Source organism: Scatophagus argus, chromosome 22, assembly GCF_020382885.2.
Source record: "Scatophagus argus isolate fScaArg1 chromosome 22, fScaArg1.pri, whole genome shotgun sequence".
Classification (NCBI taxonomy): domain Eukaryota; kingdom Metazoa; phylum Chordata; class Actinopteri; family Scatophagidae; genus Scatophagus; species Scatophagus argus.
The window spans coordinates 16,835,798-16,854,716 of record NC_058514.1 but is presented as its reverse complement, the minus strand read 5'-3'; the positions used below and the strand labels follow the sequence as shown (position 1 = coordinate 16,854,716).

General features: G+C 40.8%; 1 protein-coding gene across 1 annotated transcript in view; it reads left to right on the top strand.

Moving 5' to 3' along the window:
• The window catches only part of large1 (LARGE xylosyl- and glucuronyltransferase 1), an 89,910-nt gene that overhangs the window by 44,997 nt on the left and 25,994 nt on the right, over positions 1-18,919 (top strand). Inside the window, exons 4-6 of the mRNA XM_046378531.1 lie at positions 1,874-1,956; positions 7,577-7,700; positions 7,907-8,078. Coding sequence (XP_046234487.1) covers positions 1,874-1,956; positions 7,577-7,700; positions 7,907-8,078 — 379 coding nt within the window. The remainder of the gene's footprint in view (positions 1-1,873; positions 1,957-7,576; positions 7,701-7,906; positions 8,079-18,919) is intronic.

The following is an 18,919-nucleotide window of genomic DNA, read 5'->3' as shown; positions in this document are numbered from 1 at the left end:
TATCTCCAGATTCACCCCCTTCCAATACTGGTACGGACCATACTGATGCTCAGCCCAGATTATTTGGTTATGTGAGGGGTTTATAGACCCAGTCTCAAACCTCCTGAGCTGCTTGCGGACTTCTCGGGGCTGCTTCAATAACGGACTGCTTGAACGGAAGACATTTTAACATGACATAGCAGGAAACTCAGGTGCATTACTGATTACTGCAGTTCACCGAGAGAAGGTCCTGCGATTGGGTATGTTGGTTCACTGTCAAATCCTCCAGTTTTTTTCCTGCTGTGACAAGTCAAAACGTCTGCTGTGCAGCCAGTCCATTGCAAAACATGTGAAAAGAAGAAGAACCAGCTTTATTGACAGTATATATATTTTTACATACACACACTGAATTCGTCTTCTGCATTTGACCCATCCTTAGTTCAACACACACATGCAACACCCGACAAATTACATGCAGTGAAACACACACAGGAGCAGTGGGCAGCATCAAGCGCCCGGGGAGCATATTGGGGGGTTAAGTGCCTTGCTCAAGGGCACATCACCCGGCTAATGGGGGGGTGGGGACATTTTTCACATTAATCACTCCACCACACCCAAATTTTTCCTGCCCATCCGGTGGGGGAATTGAACCAGTGACCCTCCGATCACAAGCCGCTTCTCCAACCTCTAGGCCACGGCTGCCCCCACCAGTCTGTATGATTACATCAGTACTTTCCAACCAGGGCCAAAGCCATGATAATAGTCAAGACTTGACTCAAATGAAGTCAGTTGTATTAATACAGTGCAAAGTCACAAAGGTTATCTCATGCCATTTTCCACATAAAATAGGTCAAGACCATACTCTAGATAGCCCCCATTATAATAAGCCAACCCTTAAATGTAAAGAAGGTGTCTTATCCCCAGAAATAACAAAAACCTGGAAGTAGCAAAAGCATGGACAGATTTTTATGCATCCCTGTGAGACAGGATGCACCTGATTTTTGTAATGTTATGCAAGTTAAAGAAGACAGTCAATACATACCTCAAGGTTAGGTAGGGGTTAGGGTTAGGTTAAGGTAAGAGTTAGGATTAGGCAAGTATTGTTTATTGTTATGGTTAGGTGGTGGTTAAGCCCCCAGGAAATGAATGTAAGTCTATGTAATAACCCCAAAAGTGATGGAAATACGACTGTGTGTGTGTGTGTGTGTGTGTGTGAGAGAGAGAGAGAGAGAGAGAGAGAAACTGCAGCACAAAAACTTCTGTGACTAATTTTTGTTTTACATCTGCTTACCCATGAGATCATATGAGAAAGATCAGGTGAGGTAGTGTGTTGCTTCCTGTCACACAATAATCTTAAAAATATGCTGTTGTGTATGTGCAATTGTTTTAAAAATTTTAGTGTGTGCATGTTTGAAGTTAGAGAGAAGAACATCTACAGAGTTTTTCTTTGTGTGGGTGATGAAACCTGATTTCAACATTTGTTAGGCTTCAAAAGCCCTGTAGTCTCAGTATGCCTTGACAATGAAACAATATCTTAAAGGAGGATGTATTTTTTTTCAGCATTGGTGTTAATGTACAGTCAGCCAGGCAGAACATGAGAGTGGACTATTCATGTTTTGGTATCATAAAAGCTTGGTTTTACAGGAGTCCATGGATGGAGAAACACAATAACAAATAATCCTTTACTCTGTTGGATTTGCCTTTGCACTGTTCTTTTTGCTTCAAAGTAAAACAGTTCTTTGTGTTTTATGTCTACCTATTTTTTGCTATTTCCACTCAGCAAATTCAAATCTGTCAATACTTTTCTCTCCTGTTATGTGCAAAATGAATTTCTCTCTTCTGTCATATGCTATTTTTTCCTTAATCCTTCACTCTAATCTTTCCCTCTCCACAGACCATCCACGTGGCCATTGTATGTGCAGGTTACAACGCCAGTCGAGACGTGGTGACGCTGGTTAAATCCGTCCTTTTTCACAGGTAAAGCAAAGATCTTTTGTACTTCTTGCCCCTCTTGCACCAACCTGGTCTCTTAGGAATTACATTCATATGTAAGTCGTTTTCAACAACATCATGTTGGAGAGGTATTTCCAGCTGAACTACGTGGTGACAAGTAGTAAAAACCTTGATACCGACCGTGTCAGTAGAATGTCCACATTGTAGGCCATTATGTTGTGTTTTGCCAAATGAGTATTCCTTCAAATGTTTAAGCACACCATTGACAATGTTACATCTTTGGTTTGGGAAGTGGTGCTGTGGGGGCTTCCATTTTAAACCTATCCAATATCAATTACCCTCACCTCAACCTCACTGTGCCTGACCCTAACCTCACCCTAATCCCTGTACCTGATTCCAGCCACTGTTCTCCATCCCGTGGGACCAGCTGTAGCTCACAAGTAATGTAAAAAGACTTGTGGACAAAGCAAAGCGGAGTTGAACCTTATCACATGCACTGGTGGGGACAAAATTGAGTCCCACCCCGGACCACGAACAACATCCCTCTTCTGTGTTCCAACGTTATCTTAACCTAACCTCAAACAGAGCTTCACTTTGACCTTAAGGTTCATCAGAGTCATCCAGACAGCCTTATGTTGTATGCCCATACAACAGCACAGACTAAATATTTACAGATGTTTTGGGGTTCATCCAAAAGACAGAAATATTTCAACTTAATATTGGCAACATGCTTGTATCAGCTAATTAAATGATGCCTCTATATTGGATAATCTGAACCATTTCCTTATGTAATGAAAGAGTGTCATCCCGAGCATTACTTTCAGCACCTCAGCATAAAGTAACACCTACAGTCAAAGAGACAGAGCTACTCTGAGCAAACAAGAAAACGTGTTAAATGTGCTATAATCTGTATTCCTGTTGGACCTTGAGGATTAGAAGACAAGCCAGGACTCCCACAAGTAACAGTTAAATAGCGTGAAATATCACTTGGTGTTCAGTCTGTGCGATTAGTCCTGTGTAAACATGAGTAATGAATTGTTTATTTTGTCTTGGAGGTGGAAGATACATTAGTAGTCAGTCAGTGTGCACTCAGCGTCACAGCACTAGTTCTTAATTAGCTCCAGAGTTGTAGGTGAATTTATCATAACAGCAATGCTAATTCCATTTTTCACTGCTAGAAACTTAGATTTAACTCCTGTCAGCATACACACTTTTACATGGTGTCATTTCTTTTCTTTTTTTTTTTTTATCACCAGAGAGACTTCTTTCTATTGTTTTAAAGTGACATTTTCAAGTGTGCACCTATACTCTTAAGTGCTGCTCAAATGAAAAACGTATTTTTTTTTCTATTCTGTCGTCATATATTTAATGCCTCTGCTGAACTAGCCCGATAGTATCACAATTAGGCATTAAAGGCGTGTCCTCGAAAGGTTCAGTTGGTCGCAAACAAGGATGAGGTGTTCACTTTCACTTTGTCAAACATAACTGTATAAAGGATATTACTATACAGGCATTAGCAAACACTGTTCATGTGTTGTTATTTACAAAACACAGTGTCTCCATTTTTTGGAATCAGGGTTGTAAAACATAGGAAAACTGCTTCTGCTTTGAAGTCAGGTCAAAGACAGCGGACATTGATCCAACCTTGAGCTTCCACTGTTATCGGCCAGCGGTAAGAAAGCAGTCCGTGAGTAAAATGAAAACAGTTTTCCAGTTGTCGTGGGGGCATTTCCATCGAAAAATAAAGACAATCCACTTTGTCTTGACATCCTCCATTGTAGGAGAAGATCAAGACTTATGTGTTGGTTGTTGAAGCCAACAACGGATGTATTAGCAAGCCTTTTTTTTATTTATCAATAACACTGATAAAACCAAAGTAGGTTTATTAGGTATTATAGGTCACCTATCTAGAGACGGTGCTAAGCCACATAAGACAACCCACAGGAATGTAAACCGGACTGACGCTTTGGAACACATTTTCTGAAAGGTGGAGCAAGCAAAAGAGAAGATGTTCATCTTTCACGTACTGTTTTATAACAAAATCAGAGAGTCCAACCACTATTGTGAGGGATCTCGGTTAAGAATCAAACCTAATGTGGGCTTGCTTATAAGCAAATATTTGACTCTTTGGGACCAACTGAAGTCATTTGTATTGAAAATCACGTCTTTTTCTCACAACTCATTTAGATTAGCACACACAAATGTACAGATACTGATGGAATCAGCTTAGCCTCTTTGGTGGTATCATCTCATCTTCCATCTGAAAGGACATTATCCCAGATGGATCGTGCAGCAGGGGAGAGTTTACAGATTTCTTTCTAATTCATCAGATGACATCAGATTTGGGCAGACATGACTTTTTTTTTTTTGGTGGAGGACAGGTCATCAGTAGCATGGCTAATTTGCTGACTCCTGCAGCCCCTGTTTAATCAGAGGGGATGTTTAAATGTTGACTCACTCTTGTGTTGAGTGACAAATATGTGAGCAGACAGATGCCTAGGGTCAATCCTGTTGGACTGTCACATGATAGTGTAGGGCATTCTGTTGAAAAAGTGAAAGGATGGGCTGGGACATGGAATACTGGTTGTCCAACATCGCCTGACCCTGCCATAAACTGACCTGCAGCTTATATCAACTAGTTTCTCAAGCTTTATTCCTTCCCTATAATGTCCATTTGTGATGAAATATTGAATATGCTATAAATTCCCCGTGAACTAGATTGAATTGATATATGCCATGGCTACTGTGGTGTACTGTCAGTTAATTTTCAGCACCAGTATGTTGTTTAACCCACACTGTAAATCATATATTTAGCAGCAGTTCATGTCTTGCCTCGGTGATGGAAAGCCATGTTCTCACTGATGCTGAAATATGGCCTCTTTGTGCTGTATCCAGTCTGACGGCAGGGCTTCTCATCGTTGTGATCTGTCCAGCTGTAGATGTTTTGTAGGGATTATTTGAGACTGTGCTCACCGGAGAAATGATGGCAACTTGTTGTCACTTGTCACTTGTTGAAAAGCTTTAAATGACATGTATTCCTGACAAGTGACCTCTTGTGGCTGTACTAATGATGAGCAGCAAAAGTGGAGGTAATAGACATTGTTAGATGGCACAAATCCTCTTCAAGCGTGGATGGTTGGGCATACAAAGCATCTGACTTTGACACTTGGGAACATGGTGTTTGGAAAATCAATGTAATGACGACAAAGAGATTGGAATTGAAAGACGACCTCAAAGAGACACAAACAACCACAGAGGAACATGGATGTGATCATAACTTCTCACATCTGAACAGAGCCATTTGTTAACTGTATATAGCATGCGTAGATATATATCTCACGTTGAACATGACGGTGTGTCTGCATTTAGGTCAGGATTTGGACTAAGGCTAAGCTTTATGTATTGTAACTGTTGTTAGGGTGACAGCCTAAGTTCGATTTGTGCATCCATACACGTGCTGCACATGGTGGAATGAACTTCCTCAGGAAGGTGAAGGTGAAAGGTTTTCATTTTCTCTGAGCAAGCGAAAACACAGTGAATCTGTATCTGTGTCTGCTCTGAAAGTCTTTACCCGAACAAGACATTAAATTGCGTTATGAAAATTAGATGTTTAGATTCACTGCGGGCTCTGATAATCAGGATGTACTTGAGATATTTGCTTCCTTATTGTTGTAATCCCAAGCATCCAGTGTAAGGCTTGTTGCTGTTTGTCCAGAGGATGTGAAGACCATTTCTATTCGCAGTTCTGCTGCTTCCAGCTTGTATGGAACCAGAGTTCCGATACATTTTGACAGCTTCCAGCCCCCCAGTACTTATTGAGCAAGTGCAGCTGACACATTCATTCCCGGAGTCATTCAGCACAAGACACCCTGGGGTGCTCACATCCTCAGCTCAGTGTCACTGTCTCTTGACCTGATTTGAATGCATATTTTGCACATACACCCTTCCTCTATGTGTGTAAGCTGATGTAAGATACAGAGTATACAAAACGCTTTGCTCGTTCTGCCTGATGAATCATCTCCTTCACTTTGCTGTGTCTGGTTTACCACCCTCAGGTTTGACTGCACTACACTACCAAACTACAGTATACAGTACTTCAAACGCACTGAAAAATATGCACTGAAGGTACAATTGCACGCTTTTTTTGGAGTTTGCAATAGTATTACATGATCTTCATCAGCAGATGCTGTGATTGTAAAATTCATGTGACAATATTGTGAGCGTAATGACGCAACTGTACCTTCACTGAGAATATGTTGTTTAGTAAAACAATGGCCAAAATGTATTTTATTTATTTTATTTATATAGCACCTTATGCAATCAAAATTCTAGATCTAGATCTAGATGCTTTACAGAGAACTGAACCCCCGAGCAAGCAGACAGTGGCAAGGAAAAACTCCCTTTTAACAGGAAGAAACCTTGAGCAGGACCCGACTCACAAGGGAGAACTATCCTGCTGATAGTCGGCTGGGTGAAGGGGGAGGAGAAGAGGTAGAGAGGACAGAGAGGATGAAAGAGAGAGAGAAAGAAACATACATGCAATAAACATCATAAATTACAAAGGACAAACATGACAGGTTGTTTTAATTGGAATTCTGAAGACTTTGTATTGTATGTATTTGTTTTTTAGCTGATGTGTTGTTCAGGTTAGTCATAATAGCACTACATAGAAGAACAACATGGGCAGATGTTGATAGTAGACACTGGGTTTGTCAGAGGGGAAGATGCATGAAAGTAAATTGGAATATGTCTGCATGGCCATCATACTTGGTGTCTTAAGCAGGCATACTAATTTTAGAACTTAAGGTCTAAAGTCTGGGCTTCGTTTAAGAGTTATTATTACTATGGCGAATAAGTTACAGAACAGATGCTAACTGGTTACATTCATAACTATTTATATCAGATTACATCACGCACAGTTTTTAACAGAAGGCCACTTACAAACTGGGAACAAGAGTGTGCACACTATAAATTAAACATCATAAACATAACATAAACATAAAGAGAATTGTGTGTTTTAAGACAACAGTGGAGCTCTATGGCACTGAGGAGGAACATCAGACTTTTGATGCATATATGATGTTACTAGACACATGCATTGTCGGTTTGAATCTGAAAATGTGATTTGTTAATAATAAGAACATATAGAATATCAGCGTATACTTGCACTGAATGTGTCTCTTCCAGTGTTTCCTGTCTGCTGCTATACTGGAAAAGACAACAACAGCAAAAACACCCGCAGTCGTCTTTTGATTAAACGTTGACAAATGATTGAAGTTCCAGATTGTAACACTGTAAATGAATGTATAAATCATGTTTTACAATGTTAAATATTTATAATTCACTAATAGCTTAATAGGCAGATATTTGCTCGTGTACACTAACAAAATTCAAATTTCTGGTTTGTAACTTAAGTATTGTTAACTGTGACAGTACACAGTTAACATCACTATGGTGTAAATATGTCAGATTTAGCTGAAAGACAAATTTCTATCTATGGTCCTTGGACAGGTTGATGTTGTTTTACTGTCTATTAACTCCAGTAGTAGTAGTCCCAGTGTGAGGGTTTGTACATTTGAAGCAGGACAGTACTGTGAAAGAAAATAGACCTTATTCAAGTTTGTGTGCGTGTGTGTGTCCACAGGCGGAACCCACTACATTTCCATTTTATCACAGACTCCATTGCTCAGCAGATCCTGTCCTCTCTGTTCCATACGTGGATGGTTCCTGCCGTCAGGGTTGACTTTTATGACGCAGATGAGCTGAAGGTGAAGAACACAACTCTTCCCTTTAGAGGGCTTTCACTTACCGTCCTGCAGTGCTTCGTGGTCTGACAGCCGCCTTCTTTAATTCTGTAGAAAAGTTATGAGCTCTGTAAACTGTGTTTAAGGATGTTGTTAATTAGCTCATTTTTTAAAATTCATTCAGCAAATACAGTGAATGATCTCGACCCTGCTTTGGTGTGGTGTTTCAGTCTGAGGTGTCGTGGATCCCCAACAAACATTACTCTGGAATTTACGGCCTGATGAAGCTCGTCCTCACTAAGACGCTACCGTCCGACCTGCAGAGAGTCATCGTCTTGGACACCGACATCACGTTTGCCACTGACATCGCTGAGCTCTGGGCCGTTTTCCACAAGTTCAAAGGTAACAAAGTTCCTATTTTTAAACTCATGTACATAGTAGTAGTACTGAATTTAAGAAAATCCTTTATTGATCCCCAGAGGAACGAATTTACAATCACCGTGACCTCACGAAACACTCAGTTCGTTTGTTAATTGTGACAAAATCTCACGCAAATCTCTATTAGTTTAAAATGATGATGTGATGACATTTAAGGTCAAAGGTTAACTTCACCGTGACATCATTCATTCATCATTCATGTCTTCTGTCCGTTATTCAGCACCATAACTCAGGAACAGAAGGGCAGACTGTGACCATATTTCACACTTGGTCAAATACTGAATTAGTCATCCACCTTTTAGAATTTGTAGAATCCGCTTAATTGGCCAAGCATGTGAACTAATGCAAGGAATTTGACTCTTTTGCTTGTCTCTCTTTGATGATATGCGTATAGCTTCAGATGATCTTTGGCGCGCCGTGTGACAAAGCTCTCTATTAGTATAATAATTACTAACACAGCATGTTTCTCACTGGAAATTACTTCCTCATTTCAATATAGATTTAATTTTAGAAACCAACCAATGACTCTATTCATTGGAGATATGAACAGCAAAATAATCACTGTTCTTGTTATGTTTCAGTCCTGTAGTTTTAAATGATTCGCCCTTCACTAACAGAGCCAGTTTTACCGAATCGGTAAAGGTAGTAAAGGTCAGAGTTCTTTCTGCCAGTCTTTTCACTCCACACACGTTCATTCATGTGCAGAAAATCATGACCGCAGCTCACCATGTAGAACTGTTCTTGTTCAGTCAATATGTGGTTAGGATCAACTGGATAATCCAAATGTGAATTGTGATGGGGGGTAGACTGAAAGATTTAATGCTGAACAAATTTATATTAAAAAAAATGATAACAAACTCAATAACTTAACTTACAGTAATTAAAGGAGTAGGTAATATACTTAAAAAATTAAAAGACAGAAATTAAGGTAATAGCTCTTAAGTGTAGTGGTACAGATGTTCTAGCTCTTCAAAATTAAGAACGCTGTTGTTGAACTGTGACCTCGCTGGGCTTTATTATGTATATTTTAATGAGCTGAGTTTCTGTTTAAATGAAACCAGCACCTTCTTTTAAAGTTACTGTGCTGACAAAACAAGTAAAATACCAGAGTCAGCATTTCCCATGAGTGGATATATGAATGTTCAGTCTTTATGATCCATCCCCAGATGAGACATGAAGTGCCAAATGAGTTACGAAGTGTCATAGAGAGTGCAGTCGTCAAAGAGATGTAAAGATCTATCAAAAGGCTTCCAACTCAGGTGTGTGATGTGTCATTTCATATTTTTATAGTCTTGAAGGGAAGAATGAACGTCATTACAGCATAGTGATTCAGGTGGTCCGAAAGACGTTCATTAAGGGAAAGGGATAAAATATTTGCGTACTTATTGATAAAGAAGATCAAACCATGGTCAATGTCACTCATATGCACACCTGACTAATACATACACATCTATACCACTGTTACACAACTGCTATGCAACTATTTGTGGCAATTTTCATGTGAATAACTTTGTGCAGTCATGTGAAGGCCTTCCAGGAAAGGCTGCAGGCTTTTCACTCCACCTTCCAGTGTGGCTGCTTGCTGCTTAAAGCCTTTTCCTTCCAAATGGGTCTTACAGCAGATACAAACTAGCACAGGCTTAGCCTTACAAGTATTGTACACAGATTCTTTTGTTAAAAAAAAAAAAAAAAAAAAGGTTTTCAGATGCTCTCAGACAATCAGACCAGCACTCCTTTTGAGCATGGTCAGAGCTTAATAACGTAAGAGAGGACAGTGTGGACAGAGTGTGTTCTGTGAGTATGTCCTTAGGAGGGAGGGAAGGGAAGAGAGGAAAAAAATGGAAGAAGGCACGTAGGCTGGGGGAGGGAAGGAGGCGGCAGTGAGTCACTTCAGAGATTTATGGCTAGTGCTGTCCTATAGTGCAGCGCAGCTAGCGGGGGTTTGGATCAATCTTAATTAGCAGTTGACTCCAATGCAGCACCTCTGCCACCCGCTCCCTTTACTGTCCAGTCTGGCTGAACTGTTTAGCCCCATTATGTTTAAAGCATTACAACTAAGACACACTCAATAAATGTTACCCTCAGGCTTCAACTTTGTTGAAATTACCAATACGCAAGCTTCTAAAGATGGTTAAGAGAGCTGATGCAGCAGCATGATTTATCCAGAAAGCTGTTACGTTGTCTGGTCATTAACTTTATCAAACTCATGTAAGTCACCAGCAAATGAGTGGGTGACAAGATGTTAATTTATTCAAAGGAGGCATGTGTTGCTGGAAGTTTACATTTAGTACCTTCATACTATCATTATTATTAATATTTACTTTATTAATCCCAAGCTGGGAATTTGCTTCTCTGCATTTAACCCATCACTGATTGAAACATGTACACGCAACATGCAGTGAAACACACAGGAGCAGTGGGCTGCAACTATCAAGCACCTGGGGAGCAAATTTGGGGTCAAGTGCCTTGCCCAAGGCTAGCAGGGCACATGAGCCAGCTAATTGGGGGGGGGGGGTATTTTTTCCCATTAATCACTCCACCACACCCAAATTTTTCCTGCCCGTCCAAGTGGGGGAATCGAACCAGCGACCTTCCGATCACAAGCTGCTTGTCCAACCTCTAGGCCACTGCTGCCCCAACCTACCTACCTATATTAATAGAGTAGTAAACAGAGAGAAAGCAGATTCAAACAGGAGTAGATTAGAAATTACGTAAGCTTCTTACTAAAATATGTTAAAACATTCTTACTTAAATAATACAAATTAGAAATAATTTGAAAGTAGAGCTAGGTGTTTTTTGGGTGGGGCCAGTTTCACTAAGGTATTTTAGATTTGTCTGGAGTGTTAGACCAGTCTTAATGTTCCATATGAATAGTCTAATTCATAAATAACAGTCTAATAATTAAATTAGACCGTTTTACAAAAATAAAGACGCTCTTAGTTCAGTCCTAAAAAGTCAGCCACCCAATCCCAAGGCCAGGCAGCGGGTGCATTGGTTTAAAACAAAAGAAACAAAAAACATATTGTCTTCGCTGTATCAGCAGAGGGTGTTTCCATCATGTACCCTCACGTAATCACAAAGTACAAAAGTACCCTAAAGTAAACATTTCTGTGTGCTTTTGTTCTTGTACTCTGTTTTTTTTTTTTCATTTTACCGCCATCAGTAATTGAGGATTGGGGGTTCTCCTCCAGTCTGCTCAGGTAATACTGTTGTTGTTGTGGCCTCCTGCTGGGAGCTTCTCTCACTCCTCCTCACTCACTCATGTACTAACACTGCCTTTCATCTTCATTTATCTCCACCGCCCAACTCTCAAACGTTCTCTTTTGTTCATATTCAGACTCCATTTGCTCCCAAGAAAATACTTTTCTGGTCTTCGGAATATTTGTGGTGGGAAGAACTTCTAGCAAAATAACAGCGACATTTATCTGGCAGTGGTCGGCTTCAGCGACTTTGTGTGAATTCGCTTGGCAAGGGTTTAAATGTAACAGACATTCAATTCTATGAGGACAAAAAGTTCTGGTTAAAGAAAGAAAAATTAACTCCTCTTTAAAGCTTTTGCTGGAGCCTTGAACCGCGTCTCAGTGTTCGTCGGTGGGAAGTTGTCATGGAAATGCTCAGCTGTTACCAAACGATCTAAGTATGCATTTTGTATTATATGATAACAGATGGTTGTATAGGGCTTGAAACAGTATCCCATGCCTCACTGGTGTCAGATGCAAATGCCCTTGAGCTTTCTCCTGTTGTCTAAAGACTCCTGGTCCATGACCTTTAAATTCTTCACAGTGGAGGCTGTAAGTGTTTTTAGCACTGATGTTCACAGCCAGCTGATGTTTCCCGTCTTCATTCACTCTCATGTCCAGGTTCTCATCATCTGCTCTTTCAAAGAACAATAATTGTTACAACTCGACAGAGCTGAAAACAGAGCTGTGGTCTGTTCAGTCAGAAGGCGAATCAAATCTTTGCACCACGCCATGCATGTAATTCTGACCAGTGAACTGTTTGATAAATCTGTGATGATTTGCCCCAAACAGCAACAAAGGCTCACACACACACACACACACAAACATAGATACTGCATGTACGTGCGTGTGTGCATGCGCTCTTGCTTGTGTGTGTGACATCTTCCACTTGTGTGTGGACTAAACTTTGTGCACATACAGCAACAACAAACCCTGCTTTACAGCTAAGCTGTCAGACCCAAGAGGAATCCTGCAGGAGTGGGGACAGAATCCTCTGTAACTAGGCCAGAAACACACCGACAAAGGAGATCTAAGTAGCAAAGGGAGTGTAGAAGAGCCTGCAGGACGTCACCAGCTACATGAAACCATCAACCACGCTATGGAGAACCATCAACCTGAGTGCACGTTTATATAAGGCAACATTCACACCCCTCACAGGACACCGCGTCAGGTTTTTCACTGGTGCTTCCAACTTTCTCACTTAGTCACACCGGCTCATGATTTGGTCGAACCCTTTTTAGAAACCCAGTCATATTACAGGATTCCCCCCGGTGTGACAGTTGATTCAGGTGTTCCCAAAACATATAGCCTATATTTTCATTAATAATCAGTCAAGTCAAGGCAGATGGCCGCCCATCTTGAGCCGGGGTCTGCTCCGAGGTTTCTGCCTTCTAAAAGGCAGATTTTCCTCGTTACTATTGACTGTCCAGTCAGTGGGAGCGGCACAGTATCTTTTAGCTGAACTATGGTGGCTTTAAACCACACAGTGGTAGAAGTCAAATCGGTGTCAGTATTTCAATTTGAATACATACACAATATAATAGCATCTTCTCCAAACAGCTAGAAATACCACACATGAAGCTGCTGTGGTTTACATGGATGGTCAGTACCGCTACACATTGTAAATTACTTTTGACAACCCCCCACCTATCCCACATCCCCACACACACAGTGTCCAAAATTAGTGCTCATTAGCACAAATCTGCATTGGCAAATAAAATAAATCAGGTCATCTGCCATGTGCAGGTTGCTGAAATAGGCCTGCTTCACTACAAACTCTCCTCATTGCAACACATCACTGACCGCATTTGAGATTATTTATGAATTTAAACAACATTTGTGTCAAAGAAGGACACTGAGAGCAGGACAGTGGTTATTACAGGGAAATTAGTAAAGACTTGTCTCTAATATAAGCCTTTTATAAGACCTAAATTTGTCTTCTGTTGAGTTAAATGAATGGATCTGTTTGAGTACCCACACTGTGTGAGGTTGCGAATCAGTCCATTTCATTGTATTTCTACTCAGATATTCATTTATTTTCTCACCTATAGCTCATTTTTTAGTTCATTTTTCCTGTTCTGTTTGTTTTTTCCAAGGTTCTGTTTTTCTTTGTTTCATGTCAGTCATTCTTTGGTTCATTTTATTTTGATATACTCCCCTCCTTTTTTGTTTCAGTAAGATCACTTCATGCTTTTTTGTCCCCCCTCCTGCTTGATTGTCTGCCACAGCCTGATTAGTTTCACCCGTCCCTTCATTATCCTCCCCTCTCTTGTGTATTTTCTGTGTGTTTCCCTCACTCTGTGACAGCAGGTCTTTGTACCTTGTGTTTCAAGCGTCAAGTCTTTTTCTTTATGTGTAGATCTCCCTGTGTTTCTTGGACCTTTACCTTGTTTTACCTGGACCTTGCCTGTTATTGGATTTTGATTCTTTGCTGGCACCCTGTTGAATTTGTATACCTGTTATCTGACTTCTTCCTCACCATCCTGTACATCTGTGTACCTTTTTCGTGTTAGAAAACATTGGAACTGCACCAGCCCTGCTTCCAACATTTTGCATTTGGGTCCAATCCCTTGCATTTTTGTTTCCGTTTGAACTGGAGCAGAATGATTTCAGAATGGATATATGCGGTCCAGGTTTACAGCCTCAAATCTTCAAATGTTTTGAGGACACTGTTTTGAATATTTATTATGTTTTTGGATGTGTATTTTTAGTGTATATCAACCTGACATACGTGTATTCCTTCGCATTAGTCATGGGACGTTAAATGTGGTCCTACAGAACTCAAGGCATGTTTTTCCAATGTGATGTAATCCTTGGCAGAATGCTTCCATATTTCATAGCTGGTTTGGGCACATTGTCGATTAATTGCTTTGTCTATTTTGTGGAATGGCTTTTCCTGCTTGCCACCAGACCTTTTTTTTCGGCCTCTATTCTGTGCTCTCCGTATGACCCTGGCAGCACTCAGAAAGGTGAAATGTTGAATGTTTGCCACTTTTCCTCTGTCACTTTTGATTGTATGTTCTTGCTGATGGGACTCAGAGATGGTGACATGCGCCATTCATCCACCCATTGTCAGAACTCACTGGTGCCTGCCTGGAATTTATTAGAGTTAACCCTCCAATCACGATCAGTAGGTATTCTGGGGTTATGTGTGGAGCCCCAGGGAAATTAAAGCTCCGCTCAAGACCTCATATTTCATTTTAGCCTCATTCTTATATACTATGCCCTACAGGGAGTACAATCCACGACCCTTGTCACTTGACAAATTTGAGGCCTGTGAGGGTGTGTACCAAGTGGAAAAGGGCAGGGAGGTTGAGGTCAGGTGTTTAATGTAGAGGTAGTGAGGAGACTGAACAGTGTTGTATTGTAATTGAACTCATTCATTCTTAAACATCTCTCAGGGGCTGTTATAGAGCCCTGGTCCATTTTTCTTCACTAGATGTTTCTTTACAAAACTAAGCCATACACTACACTGCAGTTATCTAATATAAGTTCACTTGAGCACTTTGCAGTAATCTCTCTTACAAAAGATAGATGGAATTTTACCTCCAAAATACCTCGAGAAATGAGGCGAAGGGGACAGGTGCATGCCAGTGTTCTAATAAATGCTGTAATGGTTAGTTATTGCAGATTTGTCTGCTGATTTGGAGCTGCAGCAGCAGATGTGACACACAGCCCATGGAGGCATTTATGGTACTTTAAAACCCTGCGACACAATTTTTACTACTTGTTTAAGTCATAACTCTGTTCAGCCAATCTGAACACACAGACATTTTTATATTCAGTGTGACTTGCACTTTCTGTGGATAATGTTATTGTCTGTGTATCCATTGATACACTGCAAACAGAAGCTGCTAAAAGCTGATTTAGTTCACTTTTAATGGTGCCAGTTTACCATAACGTAAACAAATATCTGTGGTGCCAAGAGGGGAAATCTGTGGCCTGTCTTTAAAGGAGACTTGACTTGGGGGCAGCCGTGGCCTAGAGGTTGGAGAAGCGGCTTGTGATCGGAGGGTCACCGGTTCGATTCCCCCACCGGGCGGGCAGGAAAAATTTGGGTGTGGTGGAGCGATTAATGCGAAAAATGCCCCCCACCTCAATTAGCCAGCTGATGTTCCCTTGAGCAAGGCACTTAACCCCCCAATATGCTCCCGCTTGATGCTGCCCACTGCTCCTGTGTGTGTGTTTCACTGCATGTAATTTGCCGGGTGTTGCGTGTGTGTTCAACTAAGGATGGGTCAAATGCAGAAGACGAATTCAGTGTGTGTATGTAAGAATATATATACTGTCAATAAAGCTGATTCTTCTTCTTCTTCTTCTTTTTGACTTAACACTACAGCACCTGAGTTTTTTTTACCACCCAAAGTGCCGAGTGCGTTTGTAATCTTTGCAGTGTGAGTGAGGCATCAACGGATAGATTTATATGGCTGGGACAGAGTCAGTAATGCTGTGGTGGATGGTCCTCATGAGCTTGTCACACCAAAAACAACGGATAGAGACTAGAACAGGACAACAGACAGGTGACTTGTATTGAAGTCCATGCAGTGGTATACATTAAGGTCTGTCAGCTGTTTGTGTGTGTGTGTGTGTGTATTAAACGGGAAGAATGAGTTTTTAAAAGGTTATATCACAGACAGCTGTCGTCTGATTGGTTGTGCTTTGCTGATAAGCAGTCAAAGTTGAAATTGACTGTACCTTTGTAGTTAGACTGAGATGTAAAATGTGTTTATTGGAAAAGAATGGCTCAGAGCGGTGCAAAGCCGTTCTGCATTTAATCATGTATACAGAGTAACAGTGGGCGGAAAGTGAAATCCTTATCTGAAATGAAGAGCTACATCAGCGTGTTGTGGATAATTCGATTTAACTTGAGTTTGAAATGAAGTCGTTGTTCTGGTGGTGACAGTGGTGCTTCTTGTCAGTAGGCTCACTGAAATGAAAGGCTGCCGGCCTCTTCTGTTCTTCTGGTGTGATCACAGTTAATATCACCCCTTAAGAGCTGCTGACACTTTGTCAAAAGAAACCCATTTTACACCTTATCTTTCATCTTATCGCACATATTCGACTTTCATTGTTTTATCTTTATTAGCTCCTGTTTACCCCTAATAATCTGTTGATGTGAGAGACATCAGAAATTGAAGCAGAGAGCTAGAGTCAGAGGCAAGCAAAGGAAACAGAGCATTATTTGTGAACAGGGACTTGGCTTCATGTCATTTTGATTGACATAAGCAATAATTGCCCATCACTGGTGTGATGAAGTCTTTCCACAAAGCTGGTGAGCTTGAACGAGCCTGCTACACTGACACTCAGAGAGTGACCCATGGTGCAGCCTTAGGTCTCGTTCAGGCAGAGTCAGCCATTGTGGCGATTTGCGCAGGGTTTGGTGTCGCTGTGGACGGACACAAGTGGGGGAGTATCATCATTTGGGCCTGTGTCAGCTTAGGTGTAACAACCTTTCCAGAGAGTCTTTCTCCACCTGCAGCAATTATGCAGAGTATTTTTTCCCCTACTTGTGCAGTTTCCTGGCAGCATGATGTTATTTGAGGTATCGAACAACACAATAAACAAAGTAATGAACAACATAACAGCTGATCTGATTGCCAGGTTATTTTTTTTTTGCCCAGGGCCCTGCAATGTTTCAAAAACACATATGGTTGGCTTGAATCTGTTGAAATGAATGAATTAAACCTGAAATGCAGTTTCACAAGTGAACTTCATTTGTTGGTTATATTCTTGCGCCTTGGAATTGGATAAGGTACAAATTTTACAGTTTGTCTCTTCTTGTGTCAGTCTTAAAACATTTGAAGTTTGTGTTGGAACTTCAGTTCTTCTTTCTGTTAGTTCACTGATATGGCTGACTGATGTGAGTTCTTCAGACTGTCTTGATGATAAAATACCATTACTGCTCAGCAATACAAGTGTAAAGTTAAAAGGTACTTTTACCCAGCAGTGGGTGCTGCATGGCCTTCCTGCATGGGCTGGTGGACCATCAAAAACGTCCATAAAGCTTTTTACCAGCTGTCCAACCCTGTCTATCTCTTTACCAGCCCCCTCTTTGTGCCCTTTGGGGGGCACATCTTCAGAATAAAGTTCTTAGCTTATGAACTTTTTTGGAAAGGCTCTGATACAAGAGAAATTCTCAGTGTGATTGTCCAGTACTTTCATATTGTTCATTGTGTGCTTTAATGAACAATGCAGCATTAAGACATTTAGTTTTATTCTGGTTTCTAAGTTTTTGTTTGTTTGTTTTTTCAAAGACTGATGCAAAAAATTAAAGTACTGTGACTGTGGCACAGGTAATGTTGCGAGGGCTTATTGAGACCGTGAGAATTTTAAGCACTATCATTAGTGCTACAGGGCTTTTCTTTACTCCGCTCAGACACACAAGGTAGATTAACCATGATCTGACCACTGAGCTGTTGAGTGAAAATGGAAGTCAGAGCCACTAAAGACTGTTGACACTAAAATAACTAAGGCACCATTAAGTAACTGCTGTGTTGAACTGCAACAGGGAAAATATCTCAGTGGTTTTTTTCTACATGCACTTCTTATACGTACAGTGTACAGAAATAACATATTTACTTATTCAGTCCGTCTTGGCCAACATTTGCTAAATGTTAAAACACATGAGTAGCAGAGATTGTAGAGAAGAACAAGTGGACTGGGATTTTGTGTGACTGTACAGGTGAGTGATGGTGGAAGCCTTTCCGTGAATTATGAAATTGCATCCCTCTCAGTGAAACTTAATCCTTTAATTTGGCGTTCATTAAAAAGTAGACATGCACTCTTGAGATTTTATCCACTGGAAAAGTTCCAGAGCATGAATGTATATATGATTATAAAATCTGATGTAGCTGGGATAGGCTCCAGCTCCCCCGCCACCCTGACGGATAAGCGGTATAGAAAATGGATGGAAATCTGATGTATCAGGAAGGTTTTTTCAGAAAGGAAGATGATTAGAAACTCAGTTTAAACCTGTACTGCTCCTGTAGTTGAATATCCACAAAAATGGATTGCCATGGCAACACCATGCACTATTTTATGACATCCTGCCCTCAATCCCCTGCTATCAGCAGTCAACAGAACTGAAGGCAGTGTAAACTGCCAACATGACTTAAGAACACATAAGTGTATTGCACTGTTGTGCATAAGTGCATGAGACATCAGCAGTTCAGACATCATGTGGCAGAAATGCTTTTTAGATGATCACTTGGCCTTCAAGGACACCAGGACAGAGACAGGGACTTGCCTCATCACGCTCGCTCTCGTTAACTCGACTTTCATTTTACCTACTGGCCAGAGAAAAGGACCCTTTGTTCATTCATTTCACTTCGAAGGCCTGTATGAAAAGGTGTAAACAATCATATGAATGATGGGTGAATTCTGCTTAGCTGCTTCAGTTTCAGGGGGCTCATGTTTGTCATGCTGCCTCATTGTCACACTGCCATGGACCTTTGACTAGAACAGAGCCATTGATGTGTTTAGGAACACCTATTCCCACGTGTAAATGTATACAGGAGAAAAGAACCTAGATGAAAATAAATTGTGATTGACTTGGATTTGGAACTC